Source organism: Sinocyclocheilus anshuiensis, unplaced genomic scaffold (assembly GCF_001515605.1).
Source record: "Sinocyclocheilus anshuiensis isolate Anshui unplaced genomic scaffold, SAMN03320099.WGS_v1.1 scaffold389, whole genome shotgun sequence".
Classification (NCBI taxonomy): domain Eukaryota; kingdom Metazoa; phylum Chordata; class Actinopteri; order Cypriniformes; family Cyprinidae; genus Sinocyclocheilus; species Sinocyclocheilus anshuiensis.
This window is the reverse complement of record NW_015536494.1, coordinates 90,810-113,854: the sequence shown is the minus strand read 5'-3', so window position 1 is coordinate 113,854 and position 23,045 is coordinate 90,810. Positions and strand designations below refer to the sequence as shown.

The 23,045-nt window shown below is 39.8% G+C and overlaps 2 protein-coding genes across 4 annotated transcripts in view; both read left to right on the top strand.

Moving 5' to 3' along the window:
• dyrk1b (dual-specificity tyrosine-(Y)-phosphorylation regulated kinase 1B) overlaps positions 1-18,445 on the top strand; it is a 48,570-nt gene extending 30,125 nt beyond the window's left edge. For 2 of the 3 annotated variants that reach the window (XM_016482789.1, XM_016482775.1), the window contains exons 2-11: positions 6,626-6,771; positions 8,746-8,865; positions 8,989-9,177; positions 9,831-9,978; positions 10,227-10,513; positions 10,920-11,066; positions 11,780-11,941; positions 15,235-15,538; positions 16,540-16,643; positions 16,736-18,445. In XM_016482789.1, coding sequence (XP_016338275.1) covers positions 6,709-6,771; positions 8,746-8,865; positions 8,989-9,177; positions 9,831-9,978; positions 10,227-10,513; positions 10,920-11,066; positions 11,780-11,941; positions 15,235-15,538; positions 16,540-16,643; positions 16,736-17,485 — 2,274 coding nt within the window. In that variant the 5' untranslated portion in view covers positions 6,626-6,708 and the 3' untranslated portion in view covers positions 17,486-18,445. The remainder of the gene's footprint in view (positions 1-6,625; positions 6,772-8,745; positions 8,866-8,988; positions 9,178-9,830; positions 9,979-10,226; positions 10,514-10,919; positions 11,067-11,779; positions 11,942-15,234; positions 15,539-16,539; positions 16,644-16,735) is intronic. The other variant, XM_016482783.1, reaches the window with a different exon arrangement.
• Positions 18,446-21,964: 3,519 nt separating this feature from the next.
• zp3d.1 (zona pellucida glycoprotein 3d tandem duplicate 1) overlaps positions 21,965-23,045 on the top strand; it is a 7,311-nt gene continuing 6,230 nt past the window's right edge. Inside the window, exon 1 of the mRNA XM_016482764.1 lies at positions 21,965-22,628. Within this exon, the coding sequence (XP_016338250.1) occupies positions 22,086-22,628 (543 nt within the window). The 5' untranslated portion in view covers positions 21,965-22,085. The remainder of the gene's footprint in view (positions 22,629-23,045) is intronic.

The window sequence follows — 23,045 nt, the reverse complement described above, 5'->3', positions numbered from 1 at the left end:
GAGTGCAGGGTTTTAGGCAAGTTAAATGCTAAATTTATTTATTTTGGTTCTATCAGTATGTATTTGATGGAAACATTTATGGTGCTTTTCCCCTGCATGGTACGGCTCGGTACGGTTCACTTTTGGGGGGTTTTCCACTGGGTACAGTACCTGGTACCTGGTACTCTTTTTAGTACCACCTCGGTTGAAGTTCCAAGGGAACCGTACCGTTACCAAAACGTGACATGTAAACTCTGTTGATCACGGATTGGCCGGAGAGAATCGTCACTACCTGCGTCACTGAACTTGAGACACAAACACAACAGAACCGCTAGATTTTAATCAGCACAGCCAGTGAAGGATCGATCGCAACTGTTTTGAACGAACGCACCTTTTTTTAACAACCAAAAAGTGGCTGTTTCGTTGTCTGTTGAAGAAGTACAGACGTTCCTCTCGTTGATAGCCGAGGAGCGGATCCAGCGAGAGCTTGATGGGGCGACGCGGAATGAAAACGTTTTTCAGGAGTCGCGGCAGTAGAGGCGGCACAACTATAACGATATGTGAGTAATCCCGCCCACTCTAAAGCGATACTAAACTGCAGTGGAAACGCAAACCGAGCTGAGCCGAGCCGTGTCGTGCCGTACTGAGCCATGCCTTGCCGAGTCGTACCACGCCGTGGAAAAGTGCCATTAGATGTTTAGCTCTTGACTCAGATAAGTGAAGTTACTTTTCCAAACATCATCTGAGCATTTAAAGCCATTTATTCGGTTACGTTACAGACTTATTTTTTGTGGCTTAATCATTACCACAAATAATTCTGTCTTCTTCAGTGCTCCTATTATTTTAGTCTTGGTAAACTCACCTATACTAGTGCACAAGCCATTGTGGAAAAATGTATGCCTATAGTTGTCATCTTTGTGTGCCCATAAAATCTGTTGTTTCACATATTCAGAGGAAAAAGTGATAAATGCCCTTCATGCTCATTGGCTCTTCATCTCCCCGCCTCCTGCTGGATTAGTGGTGGGCCTGAAACAGAACAAAAACATGTTATTGTTCACCAGATGCACACACAGTGTACCTGCAAGACCAGAGAGGCGATCCTACCCCATCCATCCAACATCTCCCTGATTGATATAACCCTCCCCTCAGCTCAGCTTCATCATGGAGAGCACATTAAACATTGAAGCAACTTTTACTACTGATATCTCCCAATATCCTGGTTTCTTGCTCGCATACACTTTTTTTCAGGTATTCACATTTTTTGTTCTGTCTGTATTTGTGTCTCCTGACTCACTCTCACATCATCCTTGCTGTGCTCTTTCCAAGAAAGAAAGTAAACAATGTAAATAGGCCTACACTCCTCGCTCTGTGTCAACATCCACCTCCACTGGAGCAAGTAGCTCTTTACTCAAGGGGCGCTTGATTAGTTCTGGTCACTTTAGATTAGTCAGTCTGGTGTTAATGTGAGCTCGCAGTTGCCTTGAGCTGTGAGGGTGCAGTCTCGCCGAGAGATCAGCACGTAATAGGGTTGGGCCGATAGACGATGCCATCGTCCATTGCCGATGGCTGATAGACATCACGATGTTGAGCCGGCATCGTGACACCCCCCCATACTTCCCGCAATCCGCCGCATCCCAATACCGTGTTCGGAAAGAAAATGACGTGTATACGGAACCCCTAAAGGGAATAAATACGAGATGGGAGGAAAATATACTGTGTGTAATGTAACAGGCAACTGTTACACCGTGTCTACACCGGACGCGACTGTTATCATGTCGCGCCGCATCAGCTAAAGTCTGTCTACACTGGACACAACAAAGCGACCGTTGAAAATCATTTGAAATTTGTGTCAGCACGTCATAAATAGAATGCGGCAGCAGTTTACTGTCGGGGATTTGTCGTGTTGCACCGCGCCGCATCCAGTGTAGACAGCATCACTGATTATAATAAGTTCTATACACTGATCTATATATAATGAATCTCTATTATAGATCAGTGGTTCTATAGTATTTTGCCGCTCCGCTCGCGTCTGGTGTAGACACGGTGTTGGGAATCATTATTTGTTTTCCGTGCCTTATAAGGATTCACTCTTCGGGCACAACCACCCGCTCCCCCCTGCCACCTTTTTTTGAGCAGTTTTAAATAGTGATATATTGGCCTTTCCTGTATTATTATTATTGAATTTTAGGCCATTTTCAGATCACATTTTTCTGATTGGCCAAAACTTTTCACTTCTGCAAAATCTACTGTCGGCCAAATGTTTTTAGTGAATTTATAAGCAATTGAAAAAGCCATATCAGCATTGGTCGGATACCAACCTTCAGACAGTAATGTGCTTGTTTTAGTGTTGGCTGTTTGCTGTGGACAGTCTTCTTACATCAATAGCTAATAATGTATTTTGAGGTGGGAGATTTATTTTATTTTATTTTGAATGCCCTGTGTGAGCTGTCAATTTGCCAGTGTCACTGTACGAGGCGTCCACCCAGATGGCTTTTTATTAATAGTGTGGAGTCTGACTCAGCTATGGGGGCCTGACTGTTTAAATTCTCTGTGGTACTGTTTGGGATTTGGCCGCCAAGGAAAGGTTGGACGGGGTTATATCGCATAACACGGTGAGAAGTGCTGAACTTAGTGGAAAGGTTGAAAGTTTTGCAGAAGCCCCACTGAGGATGATGTCCTATTGCAATTGAGGGAGTTCTGAGAATCAGAAGTGGAGATGACCAGTGGGAGCTTCTTGGAGGTGGTGGCACAAGATCATTAAGTCCTTAAATATATAATCTTTTGTCAAACTTGAATTTGGGAAGACTCAAGTATGACCCCCCCCCCCCAAAGCGATCAATGTATGCGTGTTCCTTCCTCCCACATTTTTATTTCCAGTTATGTGGTGGTGGGAAGTGATGAGTATCTTTAAATGACAGTAGTTTTCACATATGAAGGCGATTACAAACTATCCAACTGTATTTTGGGAGATTTGGCCCAGTCAGTAATGCTTCATTCTCTAAAGGTGCGGTCATATTTATTGTTGTTTGGCGAATGTTTGTGAAATCCAGTAATTTCAATAGGAATCCACTCAATTGGAAACCTCACTTGAGGGCGAAAGATGGTTGAAGTTGGTCAGGTGAATTTACCATGTTGATCAACAGAAACTGCTTGGATTGAAGTGACTTCTGTGTGAGTTGTGCATCATACATTGCTACATTATTGACAGTAGATTATAGACCTTAATTCTTTCAGGTTCTGTGAGATGTACATAGGGGATCCCATACCTGCTCACAACTACCCGTAATATTGTTGGGCAGAGTTTCAGAGCTTCTGAAACCTGAAGTCCTCTAATGTGGGGCATGACATCCATGTAACCCTGCCATCTGCGGGCACACAAGCGCATGTTAGACAGTGGGCATGATGTGACGCACACATCCTTGCCTTAATCACCTCTATGTACTGTATGTCTACAATGTCCTTTTTCCGACACACGCTCTGGTGTTCTGTGCTCAAACAACACCAACTTGTTGCTTCATACTAAGGTCAAGTTTGAACTTCAGTTGCATGGATACTTGATTTCATGATGCACAGGAATTACGGAGCCTCTCGAGTCACTGTTTATGGTGGTTGTTTAACATGTTTTTCTTTTTTTAAACTAGGGGAAATAAGTTGTGGATAATACCCTGAGTTTCCTCCCTGTCCTCTTTTCCCTTCATGCCAATCATGGTGTGTCCAACTTTGGCTCAGTAGCACCAGCGTTCCCATTACCCTAACAGGGAATAAGATAGGGGGTCAATACGGACATGGGAAGGGTGAGGTGGGAGTGATGGGGAGGGCTGTTCAGCTGTTCGCATGCACACACAACCATCCTCTTCCTGTGCCTTAGAGACAGGGAGTAGGCTGGTCTGTTGCCATGGCGACACTGTGATTGGCAGCTGGCAGCTGTGTTTGGTCAGCTGTGGGGATGTGGAATAAGTTGGTGAAGAGAGGGAGGTCTTTGCATGGTTAATTGCAGCGGATGATTACTTCATACACCACCTGATATATTTAACTGCTTTGATGTGACAATAAATTCTACCCAGGCACCTGTGTGTCTATAGAGGAGCATGTGTCCTGTTATATTTTATTAATATTCGTTCCCTTCGGGCATGGCGTTTATGCGAGTGATATGGCCAGATCAGTGTAGACTGAGAGCGAGAAGGGGGGAAAAAGAAGAGAGGTAACAGGCAGGGAAAGGGTTTGTGGGAAGGGAAGGGTTGCTGATACAGCACAAGCTACCAGGTTTATTTATAGAGACCTCGCCGCCCAGCCCTTGGATACCAGCAGCCAATCGGGAAGGAGAGAGGGAGGGGGCCTCTGCCAATCAGAGCGGCGGAAGGGGGGTGTCACACTCAGGAAGTTCTCAATGTGTTAATTTCAGCATTTAAAGGCACAGTGTGACATTTTTCCTGGTGCTCAGCAGATTGCGCTTTTTTAGTCATGGTTTCCCTCTGAAAACTATAAAAGTGAATCCTATAAAAGTGATTTTTTTTGTGTGTTTTTGCACAAATTCGTAATGTTTTCTTAGATTCATTTGAAATGTTTTGCAATAATGGGCTTTGATTGAGTTGTCTTGTCATTTGCAACAGGGTCTGATCAAACCAGTTGGAGATGAGTCAAATATGTATATCCAGGCAGGTTAGCTGTCAGTCAGTTGGTGCTGGGACTCATATGGGCATGTAACAGCAATGCTTGCCGTCACTCCCTGGGATTGATGGTGGTCAGATGTGTCGTTTTGCACTTTGTTTAAGCTACGGCCATTGATCGCCCAGCTATTTCAAGTTGTAATGTGTCATTGATAAATTTCACCCCATTACTCCTCACCTGTCAGCCCCTGAAAGCAGCAATAAAAGCATTCACTGTGGAATATCTCATCCCCCCGTTAGACGTTCACATCCCTGCTTCCGCACTCAGCAATCTTACTTAATTGCTGTACTCTCAGCACGTTCTCGCCTCTTTCCCGAGATGTCCGTTACTTCCTTTGTACATTATGGATGTTCAATGTGGTAGTGGATTATTGTGTGCAAAGAAAATCGTATCCTGCAGTTAAAATTTCAGTCCGTCAAATTTGGGACAGCATTAATTCTTTATAAGCCTGTAGTTTAGTGCTCTGTTAGTCCCTTGGTCTTTTTTACACATAACTGGTTCCAAAAACTTCTCTGGCCTACATTGTGAAAGGTTTCATGTTAATATATTAAGTTCATATACACAGGTTTTATGCTCAATAGTCTCAGATTTCTTGGTTAGGGGCTCCATACTAGTTTATAAGGGTGAATCACACAAAACCAGGCTAGAAAATGTCTAGGTCATAAAAATTAGAAACTGTATTTTGCATATAGACAATTAAGCCTGTTTTTAAGTTTTGAAATGTGATATCATTTTCATGACAATTAAGCACATTTCCCCCAAAATCTAATATATTTCACGCAACTCTCATTCTCGTTACTTAAATTGCTATATAAATATATATATTTAAATTAAATATTATTTAAAATATTGATTCACTATGATACTATTTAGTGTACTGTCATTTAATATAACATTTTTTAAATGATTTAATATAATACAATGTATATTAGTTACATATGTTATTTTGTTCTATATAGTATATTGTAATTTTTCAAATATATATGTATCATTTTGAAACATTACAGTATTACACTAATAAAATCTAATAATGACAGTCGCCACTGTGATGGGACTGCAAAATGGAAATGCAAAGCCCATAAGTAAAATTTCAGGGCACATTACAGGGGAAATTGTGCTTAATTCTTATTAAAATAATGCATTGAAAAAATATGAAAAAAAAGTAATTGTGGAACTACAAAAAATATATAAAATATGCAAATTATAGTTTCTTATTTTCTTTGGATTTTGAATTGAAATTTGAGATATTTCCACAATGATTCACCTGTAATTTGAGGTCAGCATTACTCTAGCAGGCAGCCTAATGTGCAGCCTGTATTTGAAAGTAATAGCTGCAGCATATTCTTGGCCAACGAGTGGCAGCACAGGACCATGGATAGCTCTGCCTGCTCCCAGTCACTCCCATCATCCACAGAGATTTTTGTGTGCAATGTCATATGGCAGTTTTTCTTTGTTCCACCAGTTTGGCAGTGACAAACAGTACAGTTATTTTCTGGCATTTGCATATTGTCCGCCCGAAGCTATTGGAAAAACACATGCTGCTCAGAAAGTTGAGAAAATTATTCTGATTTGGAAACCATTCTCAGGTCTTTGAAGGTGTATAGCAGTGTATTCCCACCTCCAATGCATACTTGTCATGCTGACCTGAGGAACGGTGCTGTAATTTCTCAGCCAAAATGAATTGGAGCTTCTTGAGAGGAAAACTGATCATTCTTATCACTATTCCACTCGATTGTAGGAGATTTCAAAGATATCTTAGCTGGAGGCTCTGAAAATTCCTTCAGTTTGACTTCCTATATGGTGTGTGTGTGTGTGTGTGTGTGTGAGAGAGAGAGAATGTGTGTTCATATTTCTACTTCCCCCTGCAGTGCAGTGGTTCTCCCCACACCCATGTCAGTGTTTGCTTGGCGTGTGTGATGCACTTTAGCAATGTGTCTTCTGAAACCTCTCTCGTTTTTTTTTCCTTTTCTCTATGAAGGTGGAAGCAGCTCAGGATGCAAGCCCCCCTCCTCTACCCTCTGCCAGCCTGCCGCCTTGGGCTTCTCCCCCGCTGAGCCAACCATGTCGAGCCAGCACAGCCACCCCTCCTTCGGTAACATCCACTCCATGGCCGACCAGCAGCAGGTACCAGAAACATGCTTCCTTGCAATTAAATTCTATAATATAACCCGTATGCAGTCACATTAATGAAAAAGATGTTTTTGTGACTTGTCCCTTACCATGTTTTGTTTAAAAATTGCAGTCGAATAAATAAACACAATTACATGATGATTAATAAATTGCAATTGCATACACTGTTTAAATACTTGCTGAGAAAAGGCCTCAAATGAAGATGGCATTATTGTGTTTGACTATTAAATCGTTGCATAGACATTACAACAAGTGACTACAGAAGTCAGTATATTGTTTTATTTTAATAAAATTGCCTGTTACTGGCCTGCAGTCCACAGTTGCATTATGCACTTGAGTTTATATATCTGCCTGAGATAGAGAAATGGGTTGTTTACCCAGAACAGGTTCTTATATTCTGTAATGTTTCATAATTGGTCTATGTGTACATCCATATTGGCATCATTAGCTATTGCATACCTATTGCATGTAGGTTGGAGAATTCCTTGTTACAGTTTGTACAGTTCAGGGGGAAGATAAATAATTTGCTGCTTTTTTATTGCAATATTTTATTTATAATTAATCACACTAAACTTGGGGTGTAAAGATTCACTCGTTTTTTTAGATGCATCCATTACAAACCCTGACGATGCATATGCATCGATCTTGAAACATGATTTTTGAATCGTGAATCGTCGATTTCGGACAGTAATCAATATAAAATGCTAAGAATCGAATTAATCGCAATTTCTATAGCGATTCAATGCTTTCAAAATATATACACATTAAATGACTGCAAGCACGAATTAATGGAGACCTTGAACAGTGTTTCGTGCCCTCGCATCTCTTCTTCACGCACTCCACTATTTACCGCCTGTGACTGTCACAGGATTGCGCTTGCGCTCCGTTCGTCTTACTGACACATTTTTTGAGCAGCTGATGTGTGATCTCTCCTTAGTACTCGTGGCCAGTAATGCTAAAGTGAAGTAGTTTTTCAATGGCTCTCGGTCATACCGACGACATCTGAGCAGTCGTAGGTTGCGCATTTATTGCATGGACAGAGCAAAAATGTAAGTGTCTAAAGCATACGCACAGTTCCATTGAATGATAAATGTGTTTTAACAATGTCGTTGAACCGAATGTACGAAGGAAACTTAAAATAACCACAGCATTAACAACAACCTTGAAATAAGAGCGCGAGGTTTATCTGATAATCAGATGCATGAAAGTAGCATTCGTTGCTATAGCAAACAGACTTCGACGTTTTCTTTCATAATCATCATTTGCCGATGGAGAGGAAAAGTTAAATATCTGCAGCTAAGCTGAATAAAAATCAGAATGAAACGGTGAAACGTTAAGACAAAAACACAATAAATGAAATTTATGAATGATGCAGTGCTAATTGACATATCATTTATTACAGTACAGAAATTATAAAGTATTTTCCAAAAGTGGGGTTTTTTCTCTAACCCATGTTTCTCTAACCATAAAGGCTGATGTGTAATTTGCCCCCTGACTAAGCATTTAAAGAATTTAGGGGAATAAATTCATTTAAATAATCCTGTGAATGCACTTAAAGAATGCAGAATCGAATCGTTATAATAAAATCGAATCGAATCAAATTTAATTTGGAAATCGAATCGAATTGAATCGATCTTAATTTGCAAAAATCGTTCTTGAATCGAATCGATTCGCTGTCTACCCAAAGATTCACAGCCCTACACTAAACGAATGCATTAAATTAATAGCCCTATTTATTAGTTAACATTGCCTATTTATTAAAGGACTTGAATTTGCATTCTTAAGATTTTATAGATTTTCTTATATTCATTTAATTTTTATACATTATTTATTATATATTTTTAGATATTAAATTAATTATTTTCACGTTTTATATATATATATATATAACCTTATAGTTTTTGTTATGATGCTTCCTTAGTTGCTCCTCCTTTTTTCTTACTGTTGTCTTGGTGTCATTTTTTCCAGGTGCTGTCAGATATGACCATCCTGCAGAGGAGGATTCCCCCGAGTTTTCGAGATCCCGCCAGCGCCCCGCTACGAAAACTCTCAGTCGATCTCATCAAGACATACAAGCACATCAATGAGGTGAGCCAGCACAGGCCTTTTCATATTTACACTTGCGATAAGACCAATCATACAAACTCTCCAGTGATCAGCGAAGTAGTAGTAGTAGAGGTGCAAATATTGAGTGTTTTGCTTGCTTTCCAGGTGTATTACACGAAGAAGAAACGGCGAGCCCAGCAGGTTCCCCCCGAGGACTCTAGCACCAAAAAAGAGCGCAAGGTGTACAACGATGGCTACGACGACGACAACTATGACTACATTGTGAAGAACGGGGAGAAGTGGCTGGACCGCTACGAGATCGACTCACTTATTGGCAAGGGCTCCTTCGGACAGGTTTGCACAACTTTGAAGATGGGAGTAGAATTGGCTAAGGGTGCGCGATTCGGTCAGACATCTCATTGCTGCTGCTTAGATATCAAGTCTAAAAGAATACAGGCATAAAATCAAACTGAAACAACGACGCTCATGTTTAACAGGGGTTGTGAAAAAATACAAACTAGCAAGTGATGCGTTTTTGTCTCCAAACTAACTTGACCCATAAGTGACCTAAGTGACTCTATTTTGCATTGTATCTGGATTTGACAGCAGATCCAGATCTCCTTTTTTAGTTTTAGCTGTGCCATCAGTTACTTTTTAGCAATCACACAGTCAGCTTAAGTATGATAATATTGTAATACAATTTTGAAGTATAATTATTATTTTCATTATTTAAATGTTCATTAGAAAAATTAGTAAAATTCATCTCTCAGGACTTTATTTTGGTGGAAACCTAATAAGCAAACCACACTAAAGACTAGAAAGGTCTAATAAATGGCAGAATAAGGATTTGTTATAGTGAATGTGAAGAATTTGAAGGCCTGTGTACAAAAACAGGTGCATTTTTGAAATGTTGAATTGTATACATGAAATATGTAGCTACAGTCATTTACTGGTTTAAAACTACAGCATCTTCCTAGGTGTGAGCTAATTTGCTCCTTTTTGTATAGGTGGTGAAAGCCTATGACCACCACGAGCAGGAGTGGGTGGCCATCAAGATCATCAAGAACAAGAAAGCCTTCCTGAACCAGGCCCAGATTGAGCTGCGGCTTCTTGAGCTCATGAACAAACATGACACTGAGATGAAGTACTACATAGGTAAAAACCAGACACAAGAATACGACAAGCAGCTGTTAGTCTACTTTTAGTCTTCTGTAGTAAAAACCTGACCTAATGGCAAGAGAATTTCCTCCCACCAAAAGCAACCAGTAACAAGACTAAAAGTAGTACATGAGACAATAAATGCTCAAATGCATTAATTTTAGACAAGAGTTCTGTGAAAACTTTGATAAACCTCAAGGCAGCCGCCCTTATACGTCTTTTCTTTCTCGTTTTTGTTTCCTCAGTCCACTTAAAGAGGCACTTCATGTTCCGTAACCACCTGTGCCTGGTGTTTGAGCTTCTCTCTTACAACCTGTACGACCTCCTGCGTAACACCAACTTCCGCGGTGTCTCGCTCAACCTGACGCGCAAGTTCGCTCAGCAGCTGTGCACGGCGCTGCTCTTCCTGGCCACGCCCGAGCTCAGCATCATCCACTGCGACCTCAAGCCTGAGAACATCCTCCTTTGCAATCCCAAGCGCAGTGCCATCAAGATTGTGGACTTTGGCAGTTCCTGCCAGCTAGGACAGAGGGTGAGATGGCGTCTCAGGCTCCGTGGTTTGTTAACGGCAGGCTGATATGAGGTCACGCCCAGTAGTAACTAGTTAACTTGAATTAAATGAAGACAACAAAAATGGCATGCTGTGGTGAACATTTAATGGTTAAATGCATCTGCAAGAGAGAAAAAAGCACAGTGGTCTTAGTTGCTGGGATGTGCATTCAAAGCACATTCTAGAGGACTTTCCCACAGCTGAAATGGATTTTACTGCTGGAGATTCCTAGTGGCAGTGCTGCACCCTTCATAACTTGTAGATTTTGCTGCCACCTAGTGGAGAAAATGTAAATCAATAGTCACTGTGAGAGCTCAGTCTGCTAGGTAGAAACTTGTGTATCCTTTGTTTGTGCATGTCATTCATTACTGGATTCTTTCCCTCTCAGATTTACCAGTACATCCAGAGTCGGTTTTACCGCTCTCCTGAAGTGTTACTGGGCATGCCATATGACCTGGCTATAGACATGTGGTCCCTGGGCTGTATCCTGGTGGAGATGCACACGGGCGAACCACTCTTCAGCGGCTCCAATGAGGTACGGCTCGGGGATTAGTCACACAATGACTGTGCAAAGCTTTGTGACGTATGTACGTCTTTCTTTGACGCTCATCCACTTGTAAGAAACACACTTTAGTAAACTTAAACAGGCATACAAACAGGATATGAGTTTTTTTTAATTCCCAGACTTATCAGCATTTAAATATTATAAATATTTAAAGAATTATCATTATTTTAAAGACATTACCAGATGAATATTACAGTTACAGAATTACAGAAAAATGCAATGTGACAACCAAACACATTTGTCTGATGCACATGTATACAAAGCAACAAATAAAAAAGTGCAGACTCTGAACCAGTGTTGTTATTATTAACTAAAACTATGACTGTTTTTGGTAATTAAACTGAAATAAAATATAAACATTAGATGAAAAAAATGAAATAAGTTCAAGTAGAAAAATTACTAAAGCTAAAATAAATTCAAGCTAAATAGAAATAGAAAAAAGAAAACTGAAAATATAAAAATAAATGCTAATTCAAAATATTAATAAATACTTTAATAGTATATAAATGATAAAATAACACTGGTCTGAACACAAGATCCTGTGTACACGCCCTTTAGTCACCTCAAGTAATAAATTGATCTGTCATATGTATAATAGTTAATGAAGCAGACGTATGCTTGCTATGTCAGTTGCAACACAGTCTATTTGGATCTTGCACTGACAATATACTCTTCTTTTTCAGGTGGACCAGATGAATAAAATAGTAGAGGTGCTGGGGGTCCCGCCCAACCATATGCTGGATCAGGCCCCTAAAGCACGCAAGTACTTTGACAAACTGTCCGACGGCCTGTGGACCGTCAAGAAGAACAAGGACATTAAGAAGGTACTTTATCCTTCGGCCTCTGTGAGTAAAACTCTGCTTCTACTTAACACCGTCACCTGCTCCGCGCCGACACTCACCTTATCCTCAGGGAGAGGGGAAGAGAGAAAAGTTGGGCTAGGGTGGAGATAAAGGTTGGGGATGAAATTGAAGCAATGCTAATGTGTGCTAGTGAACCTCCTCCTCTCTCCGCTGATCCGCCTCTGCTTACAGAAGCACAAGGTCAATCAAAACCCCAACCTACAGCATCTGTTCTCCTCATCATTGCCATCATCACAATCATTTTCACAACCATCCTCATTCTGTCTTTAAGATGTCAGTTAGGAACAGGCATTTTTGTAGTGCTTACAGTACAATATATATAAAGAGTCTTAATGTAAAAGGCCAAAAATATGTGGAAACCCATTCTTAAATATTATGTGCAACTGCATATAATGACATACTAGAGGACTGGATCACCTAGTGGTTTTGAAGCACATATGTGACCCTGGACCACAAAACCAGTCTTAAGTCGCTTGGGTATATTTTAGCAATAGCCAAAAAAACATTGTATGGGTCAAAATTATCGATTTTTCTTTTATGCCAAAAATCATTAGGATATTAAGCAAAGATCATGTTCCATGAAGATATTTTGTAAATTTCCTACCGTAAATATATCAAAACTTAATTTTTGATTAGCAAATATGCATTGCTAAGAACTTCATTTGGACAACTTTAAAAGGCGTCTCAGTATTTAGATTTTTTTGCACCCTCAGATTCCAGATTTTCAAATAGTTGTATCTCAGCCAAATGTTGTCCTATCCTAACAAACCATACATCAATGGAAAGCTTATTTATTCAGCTTTCAGATGATGTATAAATCTCAATTTTGAAAAATTGACCCTTATGACTGGTTTTGTGTGTATGTGGTTTGGCTGTCCAGATACTTTTGGTCATACACTTTAATTTAAAAGTTTGGGGTCAGTATGAAGTTTTTGTGGAGAAAAAAAAACTTTAATAATGCATTAAAGTGAGAGTGATAGTACAAAAGATTTAAATTTCAACAGTGCTGTTTTATTGAGCTTTTTATTTATCAGAGAATCCTGGGGGAAAAAATCAAGTTTCCACAAAAATATTAAACAGCACAACTATTTTCAACATTGACATTACAAGCATTTCTTGAGCACCAAATCAGTATATTAAAATGATTTCTGAAGGATCGTGTGACACTGAAGACTGGAGTAATGGCTGCAGGAATAAGTTACATTTTTAGATATATTAAAATAGAAAACAGTTATTTTATATAGTAATAATATTTCACAATATTGGTGATTTTACTGTATTTCTTTCAAAAACATTAAAAATGTCTTACTGACTCAAACGATTGAACGAAAGTGTGAATAAAATAGTAAGTCTTTACAATAAGGTCCCATTTGTTAATATTAATTTGTTAATGCATTAGCTAGTATGTTCTAATAATACTTTTTTTTTTACAACATTTGTTAATCTGTTAATGTTAATAAAAATAGTCCACTCATGTCAGTTCATAATGCATTAACTCTTGTTAACAAATGGAACCTTAAATATCAATGTAAAGATTTAAAATATAGATGCGGTGTTGCATTGGTAGAGCCCTACCTGAGCAGCTCTCAGTCTAGCCAGTGACACGCATTGGGTCACAGGTTAAGTGAGTGCAGCCAGTAGCTAGAATGACCGTTTCCGGTGAAGATAAGTGAAAGTAGCATCGGGTTAAGACTGTAGAAAGTGTGTGTGTGTGTGGCCGCAGATTAAGATGCAAAGGTGATAGCAGGTGGAGGGTAAAAGTCTGGATGAGGTCCTAATACACTTTGTTTTACAGGATTAATGTCTGGCACTTACTGCCAACTCATCCAGAGACTCACCTTAAATGCTCCAGCACGCATTTTGTGCTTCCCTGTGTACAATAGAGAAAGAGGTTTAAACACTTGAAAGCTTTGAACTCTTTTACAGTCGAGGTGTTGGTATATTTTAGCCTTTTTATACTATTTATGGACCATGATACAGTGTAAAATGGCACAAATTAGTGTGTGTGTGTGTGTGTGTGTGTGTGTGTGTGTGTGTGCACGTATGTGGCCACAGATTAAGATGCAAAGGTGATAGCCGGTGGAGGGTAAAAGTCTGGATGAGGTCCTAATACACTTTGTTTTACAGGATTAATGTCTGGCACTTACTGCCAACTCATCCAGAGACTCACCTTAAATGCTCCAGCACGCATTTTGTGCTTCCCTGTGTACAATAGAGAAAGAGGTTTAAACACTTGAAAGCTTTGAACTCTTTTACAGTCGAGGTGTTGGTATATTTTAGCCTTTTTATACTATTTATGGACCATGATACAGTGTAAAATGGCACAAATTAGGGTCAGAGTCAAAGGGTCTGTACAGGGCTCAACAATAAGGTTTTTTTTCTTTTACCAAGTTTCTTTACCTGCCCTGCTAACAATCTCATTGACTCCAGCACAAACATTTTGTGTCAAAATATGTTTATATTAGTATTTCAGGAACAAAACGAAAGTAAGTTTGTTGTACATTTTTATTTTGCAGTATGTAAAATAATTACGATCATAAATGTATGATTGTGTGTAGTTCTTTCAACTGAAGTAATTTTAAAAAGTCTCATTGTTGAACCCTGTATGACACTGAGAGCTCCTATGCAATCATCATCATCATTCCCACAAAACCACAAACATATCTCACTTTCAACCCCCCCTCCCCCTCCCCCTGCCCACCTTCATTCAGTAATGATTTCTGAGGCTGATTAGTTTCCTATTAAAGTCAACATGAAATCAAATTCGCAATACACATTTGTGCTCAGTCCATTAATGCACAGTGAGGAAAAATGTTTGTTTTCCTAATTTCAGCTATGTTTTAAGCTGCAGTTGTAGGTACTGCTACAACTTGCTTCTAGCTATCATAAAAATCTAATGCTGGTTAACGCTCCATTTTGGTATGTAATTTTCATTAAAAAAAAAATTCTGGAACCCACTTTTCATGTTCTAGTCACTTTTCTAGTGGATGAAAATCAAGTTGCACACTACTTTTTACCAATAAATATCTTTCACTCAGAAGTGGGTTGCAAATGCCATTTCACTTTGACTTTATAGTATTTCAGTAATAATGTTAGTAGATTTATATATCTATTAATCATTAAATTGGTCATTACCAATGTAATATGTTTCTAGACTGGTAGTTCATCATCCTTTGTCCTTAAATGATTAAAAATTATGACATTTGATCTGCACTAAATGCTACACATTTGTGCCTCATTCTCTTCCCTTCCTCTGTGTTGATTTGTCCCTCCAGGAATATAAACCACCTGCCACGCGGCGACTGCACGAGATCCTGGGGGTGGAGACGGGAGGTCCAGGGGGGAGGCGAGCTGGAGAACAGGGTCACGCGCCCTGCGACTACCTGAAGTTCAAGGACCTGATCCTGCGCATGCTGGACTACGATCCCAAAACGCGCATCACGCCCTTTTACGCGCTGCAGCACAACTTCTTCAAGAAGACGACGGATGAGGGCACCAACACCAGTAGCTCCACCTCCACCAGCCCTGCCATGGACCACAGCCACTCCACCTCCACCACTAGCTCCATCTCCAGCTCTGGTAAGTGTGTGTAATGCAGCGGTCACACTAGACTTTGAGCACACAAACTTTCTACAAACGCTGCAACGGTCATAATATGGCGTCACACTCTGCGTCATCTTTTGTAAAAACATATAAATAGGGGCGTTAACAATAAATTGTGTCACAATATATCACAATAAAAAAACGCAACAGTATGTATTGTGGATAGCGACAATATGTATTGTGTATCGTTCAACCAAAATCAAAATGTTTAGAAATATTTCAGATATGGTAATGGGACATCAAATATCATAATCTCAGAAGGTCACACATTTGAGCTTCCTTGTTTAATAATTATTATTACAAAATTACAAATTAAATGCATCATTTGCAATTTTTGAAATGTATGTCTAATACTTTGTCAGAATCATGAATTTTCTGTGCACGGGGAAAAGGACCATTCATGTTCAGTTCCTGATATAATACCAAATTTAGCATTTTTATAAACCATAATTTTTGTTAACTGTTGTATATATGTATATATAATGTATATATACCATATATGCTAGAAGTAATACATTTTTTAAGCAAACATTTTAACTCTTAATTAAAAATTTGTTTTTTTAATTTGTTCAAAGAATCTTTAGATCAGTATTGTGTATCAAACCGAATCCTGACATGAGTGTATCATTACACCCCTAGTACATCCAAAATGTTAAAAAAATGCATTCTATTCCAGTTTGCTGCAATTCTGCAGATTTAAAGTTAGTGTTCGTTAAATTCAGCTAAGAGGTCACGCCATGACCTGTCAATCTTCTATTGCTCACACGACTTCATGTGATACAAATTCGCCAAACTTGAACTTTGGAACACAAATTCATATGAGCTTGCATTTCCTGTCTCTTGTATACGTATGCATATGAATAGAAGTCAATAGAACGAAAAGTGTAGTGTGATCACCCCTTAAACCTGTTACTTGGGGATAGTTAAACAAGAAAAAGACTTTTTACATCAGCTCTTTGTCCTTGCTCCCAATCCAGGTGGATCTAGCGGTTCTTCCAATGACAACCGAAATTACCGGTACAGCAACCGGTACTACAACAGCGCAGTCACTCACACCGACTACGAGATGCAGAGCCCACAAGTAAGTGATCGTTGTACCGTGCCACACAGCTCCTCGGTAACATACCGAAACGACTCGTGTTGATCCCCTTTGGTCGCCTCTTCTCCCTCCAGGCTCCGTCTCAACAGCAGTTGCGCATCTGGCCAGGAGGGGACAGCAGCATGGGTCAGCTGTCCAACAGCGGCAGCGACTCCTCCTACCCGCAGCTGCTGTTGCACAAACCGGCGGCCACGCAGCACTCGCGCCACTTCCTGGGCAACATAGGGGGCATGATGGAGCCGCACCATCCCCACCCCATCTACGGCAGCCACCACAGCAATGGCAGACAGCTCCGGCAGCAGCAGCAGCAGAACCAGCCGCAGGGCCAGGCCTCGCAGGGCCAGCAGGGCCAGGCGCTGATGCCCGTCTCCTCCCCACAGATGCAGGACAGCATCGAGCTCAGCCTCACCCACCACCACCACCTGGGTCAGTCTTCCATCATGCAGCCGCCCCCGTCGAGCTTGGACTCCAGTCAGTACGGCTCCTCCAACCTCCACCTGGGCCTCTCTGCCTTTCGGACTAGGACAGTCATGGCCCCCCAGCAGCCCCCTTCCGCTTCCCAGCAACAGTTGCCCCAGGCCCCAGCCTCCCAGGACAGCATGGTCGCTGCCTCCGGTTTGGGATACATCCCTCCATGCTACGCCGGCAGCAACAACAATAACAACCCACCGCAGGGAAGCGTCGGAGTGGGGGGGATGCTCACCGGGGGGCCTCCGCCCAGAGGAGTCGGGGGAGCTGGGGGGCGGCCGGACTCCGAGGAGTCCGCCATGATGGCAGTGTGCGGCAGCGGGAGTGGGAGCGGTCAGAGTGCAGCCAACTCTTGATAAATCTTGAACAAATTCCAAAAGCCATACGAAAATTTTAACGACAACATAACAGTGACAAAAGCGCCACACGTACTCACACAAACGACACATAGTAAGCATACGACATACACGTATACACCACACGTAACAGAATCGCATAGACAAACTTGTGAAATATCAGAAAGTCGGTTTCATTTTTTTTGTTTTGTTGTTTTGGTTTTGCATGGGGAGAAGGTCAAGGGAGGGATTTGAAACAATTTTTATCGTTTTTTTTCCTGTTTGTTTGTTTTTCCTTAATCGGAGGAGAAGAGCGGGTGAAGTAGTCGCAACAGAAGGTTTTCAGAACGTTTGTTTTTACCATTCTTATATTGTTATTTGATTTTATGTGATTTCAGGACAGGTTTGCAGCGAGAGATTTTTATTTGGCGTTTTTTGGGGTGAGGAGAGTTTTGGGTTGAAAAAAAAGTTTTTGTCAAGACGACAGCAGCGAGAGAGAGTACCTTGTGTTTTTTTTTTGTTTGTTTGTTTTTTTCCTGAGGATTTGCCGTAATTGTAAATTTTTTTTATTTATTAAGAATCACTACATGAGGAGAGAGACGGGAGAGGGGTTAGAAAGAGATCTAAATTGAGAGGTGGGTATTTTTTGGGGTTTATTTATTCAATGTTTTATTTATACAGTTGGGGTTTTTTTTTTTTTTTTGGTCAGACAGATGATACTTATGCATAGAAAACAACAAGCAAACAAACTGGGTTTGAGGTTTTTTGTTTTCTTTCTTGGCTTCATTTTGTTGTTTTTGGTTGCTTTTTTCTAGTTAAGCATAACCCACACGCATATAAACACTCTCAAACACACACAACATACACTCACACATTTTTGTTACTTTTTTTTAAAGTTTCCAGTCTTTATCTCGCTTGACAACACTGGCTTATATATCTCAAACTATGAAACAAATCCTACGTATGAAATAAAGCAAATGACAGAAACTGTTTTTAGTCGCCACACAGTGAGAAACACCAACTAACAACTAGAGGAGGAGGCTGAACCATAAGCCGCTTTCACGAGGAGAGGGGGAACGTAACTCGACTTCACATAAAGGAGGAAGTGATACAGGAAAGTCTTGAAAAACATCAAAACATTTTGCCAGAAGGAAAACCAAAATGCTTCCCTGTTGTTCGTATCAAAAAAATAGTCTGCCGCCTTCTTCTTCTTCTTCTTCTTCACCATCTCACTAGACTCTCTCACCCCTCTCTCTTACTTTGGTTTCTGTCTCTTTCTCTCTTTTTTCTAACCATCTTTGTTTTGGACAGAAAACTATGGAAGCGGTAACACATTTGTATTAACTCTGGATATGCTAAGCCAAATCTTGCTGTAGCTCTCTCTCTCTCTCTTTATTTTCGTACTTACCCCATGTTTCTGTTGGAAGGAAGAGTCTGGGGTGAGATTTAGCAGGAGGGCGGAATACTTCCGTATGAAGGGACACTGTCACGCCCTCCTGACTGCAGCCCCTCCCACTCTGACTTCATTTCCTGCCTCTCATTTTGCTTTCTCTCCCATCTTTATTCTCCCCTTCCTCCTTCACAACACTCTGTGAGTGCTGTTTGCCATCAAGTCAAAAAAGTGAACTACTTCTCTCTCGGCTGCTATCTCCACTCTCAACCATGTTCGGATTGCTGCTAAAGAAAACAGACAGATAAATAAATAAATGAATAAATAAAAAATTAGAACTTTTTAACCCTCCTGCTTCAGAAAAATGAAAAATAAACCACTGCATCTCATGTATTTATTACTATTTAACAAGGAAAAAAAGAAAAATCTGTTTTCTGCTGTTTTTTTGTTTGCTTGCTTTCTTGGTACAGGTTAAAGCTTGACATTTATATTATGTAACGGAAACATGGTATTAAACAAGTGCCTCGATTTATTGGTCAGCCACTGGACGGAATTGAACGGAGGAGGATTATAGGAGTTTGATCAAGGTTTATTATATGTATAGCTACAATTCAAGCCTCATGCAACTGTGTAGAAATCCATGACAATTCAAACATCATGAGATAACTTCATATTGGACGCGAGCTTCATACAGTATGACTGACCAATACCACATATTTAATTAACTGATGACATCTTCATCCATTGTAATCTGTGTACATAGCATCGATGCATCATCCAGTTAACGTTAAAGCAATGTTAGGGTGAAATGTCATTTTCAAGGTTAATTCCAATGACTGGGATTCAAACCTGCGACCTTTGAGGCATCAGGACCTGCAAACTACCTTACTCTGCTCAGATCAGTGATGATGACTGCTGTCCTTTATGTTCTTAATAACCAGTTAAAACTTGTAATTGGCCTCACTGGCTTCTTTACTTTGTCATTTTTTTCAACACCATCCTTCATGATAACAATGTCTGAAGTATTATGATATCATCAGTTTTGGTTTCTCTATTAAAGAGAGAGTTGCCTCTGTAGGTCTTATGTTTAGCAGACGTTGGTCACCATATAAATGTCACACTCACCATGCACTGTCAGAAACGTGTCTGAGCACTGGTAAACTTTGAAAATGCAGATGTTTCCGAGCTGCTTATAACACAAATACAGATTTTTGTGTCTGTTCAGTCATTATTGAAGAGTATAGGAAATATATCTATCTATATAGAAATGGAGGGGTTGCGGGGGACAGTATCAGGAACAGATTTTTGCTCTGTCACCTCTCAATAAATCTTGAAAACCCTCACACAAACCAATAACTCTGTTGTAGTGGAGGAGCATCTAAAGGGATGTTTTTCACTATGTTTTAATTGTAATATTCACAAGATCAGCTAGAATTTTTTTACTTCCATTCCATAGGGAACACTAATACAGATGTTATTGAGAACTTCCTACTGGTTTGGTTCATGTATTAAGCTATAATAGCTTACAGTCACAAGCTGGCTGATGCCATTTTTAATTGCTGTACTGCAAGTCAGAAGTTACAGGAAGTTGCGCCTGAAATGTGTATTGTTGGACTTTTATGAAGCACTTGAAGGAATTAGACTTACTTTAAGACATTTTGTTGAAGTAGACAAGTGCAAGAATCATTGTGTAAGGACAAAAAACTGGCGTGTAGTTTAAGTTTGTCCGTCAAAAAGTGCCATTTAACATCGCATTCGTCTTTTCTACCGAAACAATCGTTTCCACACTGCTGTTGAAGATCTCAAATCTGCATGCTACTAACTAAACAAGTTACAAAACACATTTTGTGTTGAATCTTTTAAAAAAAAAAGCAAAGTTTAATGCAAGAACGCGATAACTATCTCGCAAAAATTCGAGAACATACTAGTGTTGGGTCGTTCTTGAACGATTCGTTCATTTTGAACGAATCTTTAATGTGACTCGGGAAGAACGAGTCGTCTCGGGGAGTGATTCGTTAAGTCGCGCATGCGCAACATCCTATAGGTTATGTACTGGAATTAGTCAAGTAGTTCACCTGGTTCGAGTCTTCGGGTTTTTCCGAGTCGTTCATTCATCACGTGACAGCCTCATAAGCCTTTACCCGTAGACTTGTCAGATAAGAGGTGAGGTGAGCTAATCATAGACTGAAGGCCCAGGTAAACAAGGAATTAATCTTTTCTGTTTCTTATAGCAGTTTTGTATTGTTTGTAGTGTGATCAACGTTTGCGTAAGTAGTAGACGTATTAGGGAAGTAACACGTAACATTTTAATTATATTTTCCTAAAATGAACGAAATGACTCGAAAAAAGATTCATTCATTTTGCTGAACGAGACTCAAAGGTCCGAGTCTGTAAAATTATCCGAACTTCCCATCACTAGAACATACTGGTCATTGACGACGTTCGATTCGGTAATAAATGTTTCATTTGAGTCGGATCATTTTAATAAATAGTTGGACGATTTCAGTGATTCGGACCGAGCAGTTCTCGAATCACAGACTCGGTGAACAATGAACTGTACATTTCAAACATGTCCGATTCGTAATGAGCAAAAACTGATGTGCGAGTTTTTAGGAGCGTACCGAGGACCAGGTGAAAAATAAGTTAATTTAATAATCAAATGGCAAAATATGTAACAAATAAAAATAGAGTTTTATCAACCCGTGTAAGAACTAAACTCGTTTTAAATAAGCTAGAATAGAAAAGATAGGCCTATACATCAGCCAAAATATGTAAATGAATTTCAATATTGTTTAGGCTAATGAAAATCCAAATTATATTTAGGCTATAGGCTATTTATGAGCTAAATCACAGCAGGTGCATGTAATTTTTATTTGTAGTATTATTTTAGTATTATTTTAATCGTGTAAATAAAATTTTTTCGATAAAACAACATAAGTCTTACATTTCATATTATTATATATTAATTATAATTTTAAAAATTCAAAAACACTTTTGTGACATTTTGTTTTGAGAAGGACGAGGCGGAATTACGTGATGACGTGTTTATTTTTATTTTTTTCGTTTAACCGGTTCATTGAAATAAACCAATCGAAAGAACTGGTTGTCATCACTAAACGAGTAGTAGGCTAATTAGTGGTCGTCACGTTATCAATCAACAGGTGGCTGCAGGGCGCGTCTCACGTTCTTCTTATTTAATTCCCCTGTCACATTTACGACTTAATACTGATCATGGAGCGCATACGTTTGTATTTTTGTTGTTCTTTGTACTTTCTTGGCATACTGCACATTGCCAAAGTTTACACTTGCGGGACCGTGGGTCATCTAGAATATAGCAGTGTCGTCCATGACATGCAGCCCATGCCAGGCGCGGTCAGGCCGTGTAGGTCTACAGGAGACAGTGAGTTTATGAAAAACCCTCCGGTTATGCGACCATATCACGTTTTCCCAATGTTTCAACATGTTCCAGTTCCCCTCGTTGACATGGAGCTGTTCGGACCTGTCTCCGGGAGAAGACACTTACCAAATCGTTTGACTAGTCTTCTAATTCCTCAAATGAACCCTCAGCGCATCCAAGTGTCTCCGGGGGATAATGGTCACGGTGTAGAGGTGTGGTGTGGTTACAGTAAGATCTCAGTACGCATAAATAAGAACCTGATGGGCTTCAAAAGTTCACCGTCTTCATTTCATTTGGGAACATGTCCTGTCTCTCGCTCAAACGAGAACTTCATGTATTTTCATTACGACCTCAACGACTGCGATAGCTCTTTAACGGTAAGTATGTAAGATAAACCCTTAGATCTTGAATGTGCATAAATAAAAATAAGATAAGATCAATCTTGAATGTGCATGTTATCGATTTATAAAATATACATTGTAATATAAACCCCCATTTAAACTGCAAAAACAACATACATTTGTGCAAAATCCTCTATTTAGTTGAGACTAACTTTTTTTTAAACCACCATTAGAATAAACACAAAGAAAATCATAAAACTGTCAGTTATTTAAAATGATCAGTAAAATATTTTTGATTCATCACATTTGTGACCACTGTTTAGAAGGCAGAGTGAAATCATAATGTCAAATTCTGTAAATTTAAACTTTCTTTTTTGCTTTTTTGCTTTTTATACCATGTTATCTTCTAAATTTTATGCAGCCCGTCTAGTACCTTTTTTATGCCCACCCCCC